This window comes from Phlebotomus papatasi, chromosome 2, assembly GCF_024763615.1.
Source record: "Phlebotomus papatasi isolate M1 chromosome 2, Ppap_2.1, whole genome shotgun sequence".
Taxonomy (NCBI): Eukaryota; Metazoa; Arthropoda; class Insecta; order Diptera; family Psychodidae; genus Phlebotomus; species Phlebotomus papatasi.
This window is the reverse complement of record NC_077223.1, coordinates 111,287,647-111,305,391: the sequence shown is the minus strand read 5'-3', so window position 1 is coordinate 111,305,391 and position 17,745 is coordinate 111,287,647. Positions and strand designations below refer to the sequence as shown.

At 32.5% G+C, this 17,745-nt stretch overlaps 1 protein-coding gene across 13 annotated transcripts in view; it reads left to right on the top strand.

Moving 5' to 3' along the window:
• Positions 1 to 17,745, top strand: part of LOC129800873 (rap guanine nucleotide exchange factor 4) — a 147,399-nt gene that overhangs the window by 108,044 nt on the left and 21,610 nt on the right. For 12 of the 13 annotated variants that reach the window (XM_055845590.1, XM_055845587.1, XM_055845589.1 and 9 more), the window contains 5 exons: positions 8,770 to 8,821; positions 9,461 to 9,543; positions 12,465 to 12,551; positions 12,848 to 12,989; positions 13,127 to 13,313. In XM_055845590.1, coding sequence (XP_055701565.1) covers positions 8,770 to 8,821; positions 9,461 to 9,543; positions 12,465 to 12,551; positions 12,848 to 12,989; positions 13,127 to 13,313 — 551 coding nt within the window. The remainder of the gene's footprint in view (positions 1 to 8,769; positions 8,822 to 9,460; positions 9,544 to 12,464; positions 12,552 to 12,847; positions 12,990 to 13,126; positions 13,314 to 17,745) is intronic. The other variant, XM_055845591.1, reaches the window with a different exon arrangement.

Below are 17,745 nucleotides of genomic sequence, written 5' to 3'. Positions count from 1 at the left end.
TGATAGTAAAACTGAATATATAAAAGTATATATTTTACAAATAAACAGTCCTAAATCCAAGATATACCTTAGCTTAATATTGTACTGAAATCACACAGTACATCCTACCATTATTACGATACATAATGCTGAGAGCCAATTACCGTCAATTTGCCTCACATCTCTGATCTCAACACAAACTTGTGGGTTCCACTTGAGGAGCCGTGAATAACTTTTTGGGGTGGAAGTGTGCTTAAGTATGTGGAATGGTCTGGGATGAATTAGCCCTGACGAAGGAGTCATTGGATTCTGACGCATTGACTGCCAGAAATTAAATGAGCATCCCCAATAATGTGCAACCTGTTGAATAATTGAATGAGAAGTTCTCTTCTGGTCGGCAAACCAAGCTTAAAGGCAATTTAGAAAATCAGAAATTATATTACTCAAACCCCTAAAGAACTCGCATTCTGCAAAATGACAAATCATCCCACAATTTGATTCTCTCTGCTGGCTAACCCACAAATTTCCGCCATAAAATGGAGATTTTCATTCAAGTCTGTCTCCGGTTTTTGCCCTCTTGAACCCACAAGGTGCCAATTAAGTCTGTCGTTAATTGAATTTTGATCTAATTGATTTGGTTTTTTTCGGGTACGTTTTTTTTTCCAAAATAAAATATAAAATCCATCGTGGCCACAGACACCTTTCACCTTCAATGGCAGTGATGCGAGAAGGTAATGTTCAATGTGTATACACGAGAGAATATTTTACTATATTAGTGCTTGAACTCAAAAAGAGAGCAGTATACATAATTCGCTTTTTTCAATTTATTACCGTATACCGTCATACCGATTAGAGATATCAACTTCCGGTCTCCGGTGACCCTCTTAAAAAACATTATCTGAGAATGTTTTTCCCCTTATCCCCAGCCTTTTCTTTCCTTTACGCAGAACCATGGTTTCGGTTTGTTTTTGTTTAGAAAATAACTCCAACGATTTCTTTTATTTTTGGATGTGTTTTGAAGGTAGCCTTACAATTTTTCCAATGTCAAAGTTCAACTACTCTAGAAAGGATATTTTCCTCCGATTCTATCAAATTTGGATTTTTGAAACATATAGAAAATTATCAAAGCGATTGCATCGATCTTAATAAATATTCAAACGATTCGCAAGCACGAATTGAAATGGTTTACACAGGGCTCCCGCATACCTTTTAAATCAGGAAAAATTAATGCCACCCAAATATTATATCCCTCTCTTTCTCAAGGATTGTGCTTACTGTAGATGCGGGTGACTTTGTTCTCCGGGGATGACTGCCCTCTGTTATTCGTGAGCTTTTCCTTAATTCTAACACTTAAGAATAGCCTTCACCGATATTGTTAGAATTAAAGAAAACCTTACGAATAGCAAGTACTACGAATCCCAGAGATCAAAGTCATCCGTATCTACGGTAAGACGGTATTCCACTTTTTTGGCTTCTTCTTCTTCTCTTAAACATCGCAGTGAAATCGATTTTGTTTAATCTAATTTTGACCATACGAATTTCGACTTTATGAAATTTTTCTGATCTCAAAGGTGTCATAAAGGTCATAACCATATATGCTTGAATAAAATTTGGTAATACATCAATATACACCCATAAAATCTAAAAGAGTACTTTACGTAGAGTATTGTCTCTTGAGTTGTGAGTTCGAGCATTCCGCAATGCTGGAACGCTTTGCCATCTCTTTTATTGATACCTTTGTGGGATAAAAAGCATCTGAGTTTAAATTGGGAATCAAGAAGGAATGCTAAATTGGCGAGAATTCCAGTAACAAAAAAAAACGAGACTTAAATGGTGCGAAATGCGAGAGAAAGTGAATGAAAATGGAATCATGCATTTAATTTAATTACTCTGTCTGAAATAATTTGATTGACACACAACATCCCTTTAAAAGGGGTCGTTTAACTTCAGTTTTCTCCAAAGACGTCCCCGCGAAAAAGCTTTCACCCGACCCAAACCCCTTCTGCTCAGATTGAATTTCAGATACACGCAATTTATTCCTCTCGAGTTGACTGCTCCTTCCATCAATTACATTTCGTCACGACAAGAAAACATCCCAGAACACACATGGATGAATTGGGTGAGAATAGAATTATAGAAAGAAATCCCTCAAGTGAAAATTTTACATGGAAAGATCCTGTCAAAAGTTTTGCGGAGACAAAAGCGAATTTAATAATGCTCAAATTGCCAACATCCTCAAAATTCCGCCTTTTACTTCACCACCAAATAAGCCTCCCATCATCCACAGACGTGATGTCAGAAATCATTTTTCTACCTTTGTTTTCCGAAGCTATTGACTTACAACCGCAAGCATTTTTCTTAAATTGTTTTTGCTGAAATTCAATGCTAGAAGAGATTCCAAATCCACCTAGCGGGGACACTCATCAACAAAGCTAGTTGTTATTATTTTATCTCTTTGACTCTGTGTAGAATTTATCTTGTTGTAAAAGGACATTTTTCCAAAATTTAAATAAACGAATAAACATAACGTTTTTAAAGTTTTACATATTTTGCTAATTTATCTAATATTCAATAAATTAAAAAAAAGTGTCAGACATTTACAAATAGAAGAAATTTATGAAAGCCCCATTTTATTCCATTAAGAATTTAATAAATATTAAAATAGTTTTTCGGAATTTGCTTTTTAGAAAACTTCTTCATAATTTCATAATTTCCATTATTCAATATAGATTTCAATGTTTTTCGGTGGATCCGGCGCCGGCTTACCATTTATGAACAGTCTCCGAAACAAAATGGCGCAGTTATTTTTTCTTATTTTTTATAATTTTTTAAAAAGAAAAAGGACAATTATTGTGCTGCAACCTTGTTTTAATAAAATCAAAGAAAAATCCATCGCGTTCTAAACTGATACACCTTGTTTTTCTTTCTAGATAAAAATAATAAAAACCAGTGAATTTAAATTTTTGTTTTATTCTGTTCGTACATTTGAAACTGAATTTGGAACAATAAAACTTTGTAAATGTTAAAAGCAATTTGCATTTAAACTGATGGAAATGTTTTAACACAAAAGCGACCAAATAACAATAAAAGCGGTGAACAAACAAAATTGATTGAAGTAATTGAATTCCAACGATAAGAATAAATATATTATTGTTTTACTTTTTCAATATGTGAATAGTACCTGGAGAAATGCGCAAGCTATCGGAAAAAGTAATGAAATAGCAGATCTTAAAGTTTTTGGAATAGAATCATGAAAAAATGTAACCGTATGAAAAAGGACAAAAAGAAAAGAATTCCATCGGAGATTTATGTCAGAATTCTTCCTTGTCGTGACTGATGGTATCTCTCACCTGAGCTTGCACATCAAAAAGCTCAATTTGCACCATTTTCACGCAGAACTTATTTTTCTTTCTCCGTTCTTGTAATTTTTGGAGTTTCCCAAGACCTCCCTCGCTCCCGTGTTTTGTTCCTTAGAATTGTGAAACATATGGAAAGCGTGAGAGGATAAGAGGGACAGGAGATACCTCATAAAATTCATCATAAATGTTAGGCTGTGGTATATAAATGGAATGATAGTAGGGAAAATTCTCCATGAATGAGAATTGTTGGTACAATAAATTTCATCTCCTTTTCACACAGATTTTAATGCTGTTGCTAATCAGGAGCGCTCCGGGCCTCTAAATTGTCAGAATAGGGCGTTAGATAAGGCAAATCCTTGTAATGAGGTTTACCTTCAATAGCATTGGGTAACATCCTCTCCGGTAGAAGTCTTTCTTTTTCCAGAGAGAAAAGACTCCGGAGATATTTTCATCACACATTCCCATCCTTTTTAGTTCATTTGTGTACCAAGGATATACCCATCTTTGAATGCTATGGCAAATGAGCTCGCTAATGTGGAAGATAATCACATCAAATTCTAGCATAGTGGAAAATTTTTATTTCAATAAGCAGCATTTTCCACACCACCTACTTCTACCTATTTTATTCCGCCACACTGAATTTCTGACTAGAATTTTCCTCAATTTACATAGAAGATGAAGCTATATGTTTCATTTTCTATTCACATGAATTTTCATTGGTTCTCACGGAATGCGACGGAAATTTTATATTTATTGTTAGGTGCATGGTATCCATTAATGATGTCGAAATGTATAGAACATCACTTAAATTCGGATCTAAATTCGGCTACATTCGGTAGAGAAATGCACTGTCTAGATCCAGACCTTCTTTAACTTTTGACCTTGAAAATCTCTTTATTAAAAATGATCTAACGATATTTTCGTATACGAACGAAATATCAGACTAGCAAGCTTTTATATAACTTATTAGGAAATAAAAAGAATCTCACGATGCGTTTTTCAATAATCCCAAAAACCATGTATTTAGAGAGGAAGGAGAAAGAAGGGAAGCGAAGATCTAGTATCTAGTTAATCGTCCCTGGTTGACTTGTACGAAGACGGGAGGTCCATAGAAGGTCCCACACCAAGAAGCATTTTCTCTCTATATTTTCTTATAGAATTATAATGTCGTAGTTAAAGAATAATCTATGACAATTATGGAGATAAAAATTCTTGTTGGAAAATCTCTATCTTTAACCGTTAGACCCCTAAGTCTAATGACGGATGGATGGACTGACTAAAGGATAGACAAACAACGTGACGTTATTTCCCAAAAATCGTCTAAAACGCAAAAATATGTTGGAAAAGTGTTCCCAGATTAAGCAAAATGGTAATTTTGGGTAATCCAAAAATTAAGAATGTACTGCTCTCTCATTGGAGTTCGATCAGTAAAAGTAGAGAATATAGCATAATTTAGTATCCCTTAGAGTATATTAAGTATAACATATTTTTTCTTTCTGAAATTTATCCCTCAATGAGAAATTAATAAAACAGTGATTTTTCTCAGCTTCACTGTGGAATGTGTTAATAGTTAATAATCTATTACACCCACAGAAACCATCCAATATTTGTCGATTTTCTGCACGAAACTTTCCCAAAACGACTATCTTCATCTACCACCAGATGTTTCAAATGGACTTCTGTTCCAAAACTCATCCCTTTTCAACTCATAATTCGCCAAAATTCACCCACAAACCGTTTCTTTTTGGCTTTCCGCACCATTATATGTCACAACGCAAAATTTGGCAAGATACAATGTTGCAAATTTTGGCCAGTAATGGCCTGCCAAATTTATGCATTAATCGTCAAAATTAATTTTGATTCGAACCTGAGGGAATTATTGTCCATTGGGATACCGATTTCCGTGTAATTTGACATCAATATCCATTTTCTAATCAAACTACCTCCCCAATCTATTACAAATTAATATTTCACCCGTTCCACTGAAATTCAATAAATTGAACAGAATTCGAATCACGGAGAAAATTTAATATGCACTCTCGTAGCGAAACTATTTTCTCTTCAAAGTGGAATTTATAATTCTCATGGATTTGATTGAATCTGAATAATTGATTGCAAGAAAAATACCATTGTCTTTAGTGACTGTAAATACAAATGATGGCTGATAAAAAAATATGATACAAATAGAAGAAGGGTTGAATGGTGGCACAACATTCCATGAGGGAAATAGGCCTAATTACGAACTAGTATGCAATCCGTACACCTCTAACCTACCCCCTGGCAAGTGGTCTTCGAAGTTGAAGCCACTTTCTCACATTCACATGCAGATTCGTATGCGAATTTTTCTGCACTCGTGACCGTTACACTACATATGTCACAATAATTGAGGTGTGCCTTGTACACAGGACTTTGTGGCTTGTAAAGAGGGATAAATATTCTAGACTTCCATCTAAAAAATTTTACGCAACTCGAAAATCGCAAATCGTTTGTATCGCAAATTTTGGAAGCAATTTATGAGTTGGCTTCAAACAGCTCTTTATAAAAAAGACCTCAAACGCCAGAAAAATTCCTGGTGGCCTAAAGGGGTTTCAAACCCGAGATACTTGCATCATAGAGCAAGTACTCTACCACTTAACCCATTGTGTGCCCTAAAATGCAAAAAAAAACTTTAAAAATTTTGTATTTTCACTGCTCAAATGTATCATTCATAAATAATAATACAATTTATTTTATGATAAAAATTAAAACAAAAAAAAATATTGAGTAAGCTATAAGGGGATATCTCACCAAGATATCCCGTGTTCGATTCTGCTTAGTGCTATTTTTTCTTTTTTTTTAAGTAAAACAAGGTAAAAAGTTTTTTAAAAAAAATTACCTAACTCTTTGATTCCAAATGTGCGTTCACCTTAACCGAAAAGATAGTAAATTATGTGGCAGATAAACTTTTCTTGTAGTTAAATTCATGAGAACTAAAAGCTAAATAAAACATTATAATTTACAATATAAATTTTTGCTATTGAAGAAGTCTTTCAAACAGAATGTTTTCTACTTTTAAGCTTTTCAAGCATTGAGTAAGCAATAGTTTAATAAAACTTTTCTTCTCTGTAGTTCAGAATTGTTCAACATTGATTCTAGAACAATACGAACTACTTTTTCTACTTTTGCCCTCTGAAATTTCAACAAAAGAACATGAGTATTTTCAACTCAAATTTCCAACAGCTTCATGTATACACAATTTGCATTGATTTCCCTATTCTGATTTGTACAGTACCCGGCAAAAATGGAGCAATGTTTCAAAAAAAAATAATATCTCAATATAGAGAGTTATTTTTTGTTATTAGTAGTGAAAAAGTTTGTATCGCTAGGATGAATACACTTTATTGGTTCTGCCCAGAGCTTTCGGTTCTGATGGGAATCTTCGTATGGGTTAATTATACGCAAAATAAAAATTTAAACCAAAAAATATAATTTTTACAGTACCGGAAAAGTAAGGTCACTGCATCTTTTCTAAAGGCTCTAAAAATAGTTGTCCTTTTCTAAAATATCCTAACAATATGGAACATAAGGAATTAAAGTTGAAAGTGAAATAGAAATTAATTCATAAATATGATATTAATTTTTATATAGAGAAATATTGCTCCACTTTTGTCGGGCACTGTATTCCAATTGAATAATTAATCGTTGAGGGAGGAAGCAGTCAGATAAAAATAGCATCAAATGGAAAATCAGCATTTTCCTTCTGGAAATAGACGATAATATAAATCTAAGAGAGATGGGGGTATAAAATTAAATCATGCTTCACATTGAAAATATAGAAATTTTTTGCTCTCTAGCACTCGAAAGATTTTTTTATTGGCAAAATTGAAAGATTTGCGAAAATAATATTTGAACAACAAATCCTGAATTAGAATCCACCCTCATTATCATGATAAGTAGATTACAGTGAGGATTTTCATTGAATATAGGGTGATTTTCATATTAGATTTTTGGGCCTGAATATTGAATAATGTACCAGGGAGGATGAAATTTTATCAAACGATAATTTAATATTTTGGTATTTAAATGAGCCATAATCAAAGCAAATTTTAAAAACGCGGTCAATCTTTTATTCCTTTCAGCCTAATAAACGCATTTTGATATTATTAACGTATTTTTATAATTCTCTTCAAGTGTTTAGGCTTTTTGCAAGATAAATTCTTTTTCGTATTATCACATTACTGAGAATAATAAAACCAAATGTCTCGTAAGCTTTTCCATTTTGAAATTATTAGGTTAAACTTTTAAAGGGTCAATGAAGATTTTCTTCAAAGTTGAAGCAACTGAGTTAAGTTTCTTTTTTTAAGAACCCTAAATCTTCTGTAACTTTCAGAACAATTTCCAAATTTTGAAAAAAAAAAAATTTCATTACACAAGAATTCCTTCTAATGAATTCATCTGCAGTTTTTTACATTTTAGTATTTTCTAATCCTTATCTGAAAATTAGGAATTTCTAAATATTGCAATAAAGGTAACTTCCATTTAGCGAACTAGATAATAATTTAAACAAGTTGCCTTCGAATAATCAACTAATGTCCTATCTTTGTCTTGTAATATTTCAAATATAAATTGAAATCCCTTCTTAAAGCTTAAAAAGAAGTTTACAATTTTTGTTTTATTTTCTCTAAAAGTATTCTTAACTTATCAATAAACTTTAAAAATAAATACTTTGGATTGAGTAGTATATGGAGACTCACTAAAGTTTCGATAAAATTTATTGTTCCGTACACTACATATACGAATTTAGTTTTAATATATTACACAATTTAATTTAATTTAGTTGCGGTATCAGATATTTCACTAAATGTGAACGATATTTTGAAAGGGATGAAATAGAATATCAAATGCACTATTTGGCCCAACTATTGACCCCTTTGCTATTGCCCTTTAGTATCATTCCACACCCTCGGTTATTTGCTGGTATACTTTGCACTTTGGGCAATGGATCTACCAATTTAAGACCAAACGACAGGACACTACGAAACTCTGGGGAAGGCTGGAGTTGATGTGAGAGTCAGTATAGGAGAACTTTGGGCTAATATTCCACATGAGAATTAGTACTTCTTGTCCTAATTGCTGTGTGAACACCATTGGTTGGTTTGCCTTGCAATGGGGGTGAATGTTTGTGTGTGGGAAAAGTATGAGGTCGCTTTGGGGAGCAAATAGGGTTGAGGTGAAGAGTCAGAGATACCGCAATTGGAAGTTGAGACAAACTCATGAAAATTGAAAATCCCTGTTAATTTGGTTTCTTGCCTTGTGAAAGACAAATTTTGTTCATTGCCTGGGTTCATTTGTGCACTTTCATCGTACAACTTCAAAATTCAATTAAACTTTCAGTTTAGAAAACCAATCACTAATTGCACTTTGTTTTTTTCGATTTCCCGTTTCATTGCAGAAGAACAAGGAATTGATGACCGACATCATAACTAATTGCAAGTTGAAAAATGGTAAGTCATCCGTTTTTTTTTTAATCAGTGAAAAACAAATATTAAAATTTAGCAAAATTAAGCTATAAGTACTTTCTTAAGCTTTTATGTTTGTTAGGTAAGGAGTAGCTTCTAAATTTTCAATAAATGTTTCCTACTCAGCCCTTTTTTTAATATTAAATTTTACATTGCAATGTTCTAAAGAGAGATTCCAGAGAAATGACATGGCATTTCTTTGCACTAAAGTTAATGTTCTTTTTCTGTACATAATTCATTAGATTATTAATTCACTGACTTAAAAAAAATACCCACAATCCACCTTGAGCAGAGATTATACATCACCCGAGAAAATCTACAAAAATGCAGTTTTATGCTCAATTTCCATAATCCATTTGTTATATCAGTGCGAGAGGAAAACATACAAGCTCCATGTAGTGATATTTAATAGGGAATGGCGTGAAAAATGTTTGCAGAAAATTCAGGGAATTGTAAAATTTACATTCAAGCCAACCGTCATAAATTTTCCCCTACAAAATTTTCAGATTGCAAAAGTGCATATCTAGCAAATTTTGCTGTCTCTCGTATGAGCATTGAATAAATTTACCTCATGAGGTGAAAATTAAATGCTGGTCGGTGTTTAAAAAACAAATTCTTTTTTAGGTGTCTCTCCAGTTGTTCCTGCCGCTCAGACAAAACGACCTCTTAGTCCAGACCATCCCAATCCTGCCCTGCCTATCACTGAGGTAAGTTCTTTCAAAGTTTCTTCCCTGCAATGTATGTCTTATTAAAACTTAGTTTAACTAATTAAAACGTTCGCATGCAGAAAAGGAATAAATTTAGCGGGAATTCTCCTGTAAAATATAAAGACGATCTCATTTTGTAATTATATCCTGTTATTCACTGAAGCAAATAAACTAATTCGAAATTATCATTAATTCATGTGAAAGACAGAATAAGTCTGAGGGAAAGTGAAAATTTTGCACCACATGGAAGCCTTTTGATAGAAATTATACTCATGCGACAAAAGTGCATTTTAACGCCAAGTCAAATTGCACAATTTTATCATTAAACTCATAATATATAAAAATCATTTGAATAATTCGTCAAGTCTCTCACAGTGAAACGATTATAACACTTTCATACAATTTAAATGTCTTGGGTACAATAATAATTTACGAAAGAACACTGATCTACATATAAATATTTTACGATAATTTCAAATTTTCATTTAATTTAGTTCCAGTAAACGATATTTCAAGCTTTTTTAAACATTGCCGTGCCCCTATCTCGAGAACCAAAACACATTATATTCCATGAGTTCATGGCTTAAAAGTTTATATATCAACTGATACATCCAAAGCTCTGTAATCTTTTAAACTCACAAGAGTGGTATGGAAAAAATGCAGCACAATATTTATTTGAAATCAAATTAAATATCACAAACTAATTATTTGGATATTCTCTCATTCGCATTCTATTGATGTTATTTGACTTTCATTATATTGAATACATAGGTATGTATATATATATATATATATATATATATATATCAAGATATTAATCAAGAAGATTAATCAATATAGAGCATCTAACTACAATCAAACTTTAAAGAGCTTTTCCTAGAATTTTCCTTTGAATCCACTTCCAATTAAAACCGAGTTACAAGGAAATAAATACCTACAGTATGAGACATCAAAGTTAAGCTCGGTGCAAGAATTTTGATATAAATTGCAAAATGTAATTTTAATCAACTGATATTGCAATATCTCAAAAGGATATAATCTCCCTTAATGCATCACTCTATTCAATTGAACAATTTCTATTCCCTTTAGTTGTAACAGATTGTTTGGGTTTAGAAGAACCTTATTCACCCAGAAACTTGTTACACAGAAATATTGTGGAAATGCTAAAGCATCCCGAAATGCATTTATCTAATCTCTTCTAATTTTAATACAGAGCATCGCAATTTTCGCACAATAATGGGTTTAGTGGCTTTTGTGAATTTAGAAACTTTGCAAAATGTTGGTTGTGTATAACGCTTAAAGCCCATCGAAGTCAATTTAATCACAACCATATTATAATTGCTGTGAGTGATGATGGATTAAAATTGCAACAAACCACATTTAATATCGTGGAACAACTTTGTGACAAGCTTAAATAAACTGCTGAAATGCATTTATTGTCACATAGTTCAAAACAAATTTATTGTTAAAGCTCATTCCTGCAAAAGATCAGCTAGAATTTTCCACATATAAATAAGCTGTTAAAAATTAAATTCAATCAGTATTCAATTTAAAAGTTTAATAGCAGTGATACTTTCATTTAATTTTTAGAAAAAGTACATATTAGCTGCATATTCCTATTTGGGAAGGTGAAATTAGGAAAAACTTAAAAAAAATAAGTAACGGGGAAAGGAAACATATAAAATTATATCAATTAAATCTTCCCGTGTTGTCCTCATACACAAAATCAGTCATCGGAAAGCGACGCAGTAGATTTATAAAGCTTATAAAAATAAAAGATTCTCCGCAGATACCTAAAAGCACTTAGATGCAAATGATTATAATTATTACTTTAGTGAGTTAAGAAATCCAAGCTCAGAATCCCAACCAAGGATACTTTCAAAGTTTCATCAGAGAGATCCTTTCAAAAAAAAAATCAACAAGACACAGAAAATTAACCAAAGAGAGCATTGCCAAGAACGGAGAGTTGCGTTATAAGTGACAAACTTCACTGAGAAAAAAACGGGGGTTCGATAACCTTTTTTTCCTCATAACTTTAACACTTTTTAGGTGTAAAAATATCTCAACATTTTTAATGTTAATTTTACACATTTTAAGGGTAGAAATAACATGAAAAAGGGTAACTTTAACCCATAATACACCTAAAAAGCATAATATTTACACCGATTTCGGATCAATACTGCAGGGTAAAATAGACATTTCCGGAATGTTATTTTAACTTTTTCGGATTTCTCTCTTGCAGGATTGCACTTAGGGCAGTAGAGGAAACTTTGAATAGCTCTCTTTGTGACACAATACAGTGTCATTTTAATTCGTACAGAAAAAGCACGACCCCAAAAACGCGACCCCAATAGGGATAAGCGGTTGAAAATGAATGAATAGAAAACGCACTTAAATATGAGAAGTTTTAATTTATCTGCAACAATCTCAAATATTAATAAACAACAAGAGATAATTTTGCAAAATTTGGATTTTTACTGACCAATTTCAATTTTTACTGATAATTTGTTTTGGATGCGTAAGTCATGTATCATTTTAACTTATGTATTTAACTTAACACTTGGCTGTACCAGCAAACTCCGAAAGGATAAGTTGAGAAGTCACAGAACACGTAAATAAATCAATTGAACCCTTTTCAATTTCATTTCAATTTGCATAAATAATATCAGCTGTGAAAGTCAGATGTATTTGTTCCCATTGTACCGCAGTCTTTAGCAGTTGAACCCACAGACTAAATTTGATGAGAAAAAAAAACTTTCTTCGGAGTTTGCTTTTTCTCTAGAGCTTTTTTTTCTCTTACAAATTCACCCCGTATTTTTCTCACCATGAAGGAAAACGAGAAATTATATGAAGAAAATGCAAAAATATTCAAGATTTCTTCATACTACACTTATAATTCTTGATTTGCTTGCTTTTTTCAGTCACCCAGTCCGGCAATGTTCCGAATGGGATGGGCTCTACGAACCCTCCTCGTGTCCGACTCATCGAGCTGCCTCAAGGACCGCAAGGTATATGTACACAGAGAAAATTCACATAAATACAGAACACATACTGAGGCTTGAATTAAGAACATGTTGCATAACTGAGAAATTTTTTGCAATTCCTCTGTTTAAAAGAATAACTCACAATGTCTCTCAATTAATTTATCAATCAAAAACTCTGACATTTTTCCAAGCATAGTAGATATATGAGAGATTCTCTGAGATGTTGCTCATGTCTAGAAAATTTCTCTGAAGCCTTATAATGCTGTTCCACTTTATTTCTCCATCCATCTTATGTACATAATTTTCAAACACATTTGTAGGTGTCTGGAAAATTAGTTAGAAAATGCGCCCCAGGTACAGAGCTTGTGGAGTGGCTAATAAATCTCTCGCCCATTGTTCACACGCGCGTTCAAGCTGCTGGAATGTGGCAAGCATTGCTGGAGGAAGGTGTCCTGGTACACGGTGAGTAATTGTAAAATTTACCTGTCTCCTCCGTCTATCAGATAACCCTCCCTCTCTCATGGGGAGAGAAGAACAGTGCCATACACAGTAAACACACTGTTTAATGCCTTTTCTCTAAACTTTACTTCCATCGACAGTGAACAAGGAGCAACCTTTCAAGGATAAGTGCTTCCTCTATCGATTTCGTGTGGACGAAGATGGCTCAAGTGGTGGCCCACCAACTACAGACGATATCAATTCAGCAAATGATCACATAAGGGAAGCACTCAGTGGTTTATTGCACAGAGGACCAGATGCCACATTACGCATGATACTGCGGAAGCCGTAAGTACTTTTTAATTACATATGAGAATGAGGATTTTCTATATACAAACTCTCAACATTTGAAATGTGATTATATCTGCTTCCCATTTCCCATTAAAACCACTCCAAAATTGAATTGGAAACACCATTTAGAGTTACTTAACACAAGGTTTTGTAAAGGGATTTTCACTGCTACAAATACTATTCTAGCTTCACATTTGAATTGACATTTTTTATGAAAAAAGCTTTCTGAAAGCTTTTTGAATCTCAAATCCTATATGAAATTTGTATAGAAATGTAAGCGTGGAAGTGTTTTGTGTAAATGGAATAATCCTTCCATTTACAATTAAACATACAAATAAAGTCAATAAAATATTTAAAAATATTTACAAACGCCTATAAATAATTAATTAATTTAATATAACAAATAAAGCATACAGAGGTTTGTAAAATATATTATATACCTATAAATTATTAGAAGAGAATGCAAATGCAAGTGCAATACAGAACAGAAAAAAGAATATTCTTTAAAAAGCCTAAAGCCTTTTTTAAATAAAGCCAAATCTGTTTCGTAAGATGATTTCTACAAATTTTGAGGTTAATTTAATTAAGCACGGCAGCGTGAACTCTTAAAGATAAAATTTGCTATCAAAAACTTCTTCTCTATAATTAATATATTTTGGCGCATGCTATGCAACACAATAAGTTGGAGATGCTGCGAAGGTATACAAGACAATTAATTAGTGAAATTGAATATTCTTACAACTGACAGAGTTAAATAAGTTACAATTGGATTTTGTTTCGTGGAAATTGTTTAACATCGTTTCTCACTCCGGATTATTTCATAATATCCTATATTATTGTAGAGTTGACTTTTAATTAATTCACTAATCTCTACGCTTACGAGAAAATACCTTAATTGTAATTATTTGAAAAATGTAAAACAATGGCAAAGTATCCCAGCTTTGCGGAATCTATAATCCTAAAAGTAGACCTAATTTACTTTTTTTGTTGAATGAGCTTTCCCACTAAATGTGGCAAAAATCGTAAAATTCCGAACTTTTTGGGAACACCTAAATTAATAGAATTTGCCTCACAGTTACCATAAATCACAATTTTTTCTCAAGAAATTTATCATGTTTACCTTATTTATCAATTAGACAATAATTAAATTACCTGGGGGAATGATAACTATAATATTAATAATAATAATAATAATAATTTATTCAACTTCGCATAACCCCCCTTACCATGCGTCCGCCGCCGTCTCAGCGTTGTTGTTAACTTTATGATACTATCGAATCGTTAGTATCGATAAATCTATATCTGCTAGATTAAGCAAATATCGGACTTTTTGCGCATTGTTGGGCCATTTATTGTAATATTCTTAAAAGAATGTGGCCTTTGAAAAATATATTAATTATCTGCAAAAAGTGCAGTTTTCGTTTAAACTTTTCAGAATCGACAGTAGATATACTATCGAAAAAAAGTTATCATGTCACTCATGATTTTTTGTACATAGCACCCAAAGTTCTTTAGAAGTCCAATCTATGAGGAAAGGCATCGTGCTCACAATTCTAAGCATATTACAAAATTTCACTGGTTGATAACTCATTTTAATTTATTTGTAAATGACTGGAAATTAAAATAAACAACTGGATTACGTTTTTGGATTAAAATTAGTTATCGGTTTATTAACGCTTTTTACCGGTTCATAACTAATTGAAAGCGATTGAGACTTGTCAGAAATTCCAAGACCTTTCCAATGAACTAAATCCTTCGGTTGTTCAATACAATTTCTAAAGTCTTTTTTTAACCTTTAACCATGAAAACCCTTTATTAGCAATCTTTCCATGGTATGTTCGTATATGGGCGAAAAGTTTGCCCAAGTAAATTGTAAAACATAACCAAAAATTTTTTTACAGGTGTGTTGCTATAGTCACAAATTAGTAAAAAAAAAAGGTTGAACCTTATTTTGTTATGGAAATTTTGAATAAATTAAAATTGAAATTGGAAAAGATAAAAGCACCTGATGATCATGTTCATTTATTTATCGAAGGGCGAGGGGTCGTCGCATTCCGAATGTTTATATTTCTCACAGATTAATAAGCAGACAAGCATTTTCGAAGTTATATCGATCAATAAAAAATACATTTATACTCATTAAATTGCTCGGAGTGGGAAGTTATAGCATAAAGTCTTGGTCCGGTTGTGCTAGAATTTGATCTTATGTCTTCGAGATATTTACAGAAGTAATTACTTTTCTAAGTACAAAATTCGTTTGCAGTTGGGTCTGACGGGGAATTTTTGCCCTGTTAATTTACATTTCCAAATTGTTGTCGTTTTAATTCAGTTATCGGAAGTATGAAGATGATTTTTTTTGTTCAGTAAACAGCAGAAAAGGCTATAGTGAGGGAAATGGAGTGGAATTCTCAAAAGATCCCTGTGTATGGCTATTTTTTGTACCACACCCTAACCTTACAACCACAAAATCCCGGTGAATGAGGCAACAAGATGAGAAAAACTCCAGAGTGTATTTGCTTTATTTATAAAACGTAAATTTGGCCTGTGGCAATTTATGAGAGAAAAATACAGCATTGTGGCTATTATTTCACCGATATACAATTGTGAAAATTTTTCCATTCTCAGAATTTCATTTTTGTTCAATTTCCCCTGCTCCTGTTAGTTTTCTATACCTGGAAAGGAAGGAAAACTTCCCAAAATCCAATCATAAATTTAATTTATATATCCTCAATTTACAGTATATCCCTGGGCAATGTCCTTGCATCACCTTCTAAAAGGTCTTTTTTCTAGTTGTTTCCACTAAATATTTTCTCAAATTTTTCAATTTATTTACTTCAGCTTTTCTAACGTATTGAATTTCACAAATAATTTTGTACTACTTGGAAATGATCACTCAAGTTTTCGTACAATTTACAGAAAACAATTTCTTGTGAGATTTAAAAAAAAACAGCTCCTTAAGAAATACTAAAGAACCCATGGGAGGAAGCCAAAAATGCCTGTAAAGCTCCTTCTCATAAAATTATTAATAAAACATTTCCTCTCACAGCTTCCAAGGGGATGTATATAAATATCCTGTTTATTCTCAAGTTTCCCATCTCTCCTCATGGGATTCCCTCTTTCCATAAAATCCTCATATCTTGGCAACTTGACTGTCGACAGACCCTCCGTCATTTAGCCACTTTCAGTACCTACTGGAAGTCCTCTAAATTGGACCTACTGGATGTGTTTTCTATAGAGATTTGCCTGACAAGATAAAGGGGATAATAATTAACTTGGATGAAGTTGTCTTTTGAAGCTGGTGAAGGTCTCTATAACATTCATGATATCAGCAAAGTATTTCACCAGATTAATTAAAATTTTATAGCTAGGTATATAAAATTTATTCATCAAAAATGCTTATAAGAAACAACACAAAAGAAATTGTAATGTGATTGATTTGTAGTTTTTAGCGACAACTGTCATCTTAGCGTTGATAACCGACCTTCAAAGCCAATTTTCATATAGCAACCTCTAACCGTTTGCAATCTAGCTCTAGTAACTGCAACACGAATGATATGATTTACAAAATGATGTTAAAAAATAACTCCTTAAGAAGTCAAAAGAACACTTTCTGAGATATTAAATAACTCAAGTTTTTTTTACATTGAGTAATTCTCATACAGAATTTGGAAAGTGTTCTGAACTTGGAGTGGTAACAATTGAAAGTACTAACCCAGTGGGCACAGTTAACTAAAAAAAAGCAGCGTTTTCAGCATATTTTTGCTGCTTTTTTATGAAATATATGCTGACTGGTCAGCAGTTCTCAATCAAGAAGGGCTAACCAAATATATGGAAATGGCACTATCTCATGAGTGCCGTTTTAAAGTTAGCAGAATTCAGCTGAAAATGCATGTTTTCAGGTGAATTGAAATCGGTTAGCATTTGGTGCTCGCTGGGAAGTTGAATTAGATAAAATTTGGACCTGAAGACATGAGAAATATTCTTTACTAAATTTACTTAGGAATTGAAAATAAATGATCCTTTAGAATGAGTACTGAATAGCCCTTTTATAGTTTCTCAAGAAATTTCAATGAAAAAAAAAACTACACTGAACAAAGAGAAAATATTCCAATTCCATGAAGATTTTAAATAAAATGTCTGTTGAATATTCTGGTACCCTCATAAAATATTTAAAGTATTTCCTCAACTGCGGTCGAAAACTCTTGTCCGTTTCGTTAAAGTTGCGAAAATATTAAATTTCTTCCTGAAGAATTTTTAATTAATTCCTAGCGCTCATTTCCTTCTTCTCTTGTGTCTCTCCTCGTATCCAAAAGAAAATTGATTAATAACATCAGTGTTAATTTTTTACTACGAAAAAAGTCCATGGGGCTGTGAAATTTTAGACTCTATATATTCGCAATACTAGAGGAGCCATTTAATGTTTATGGTA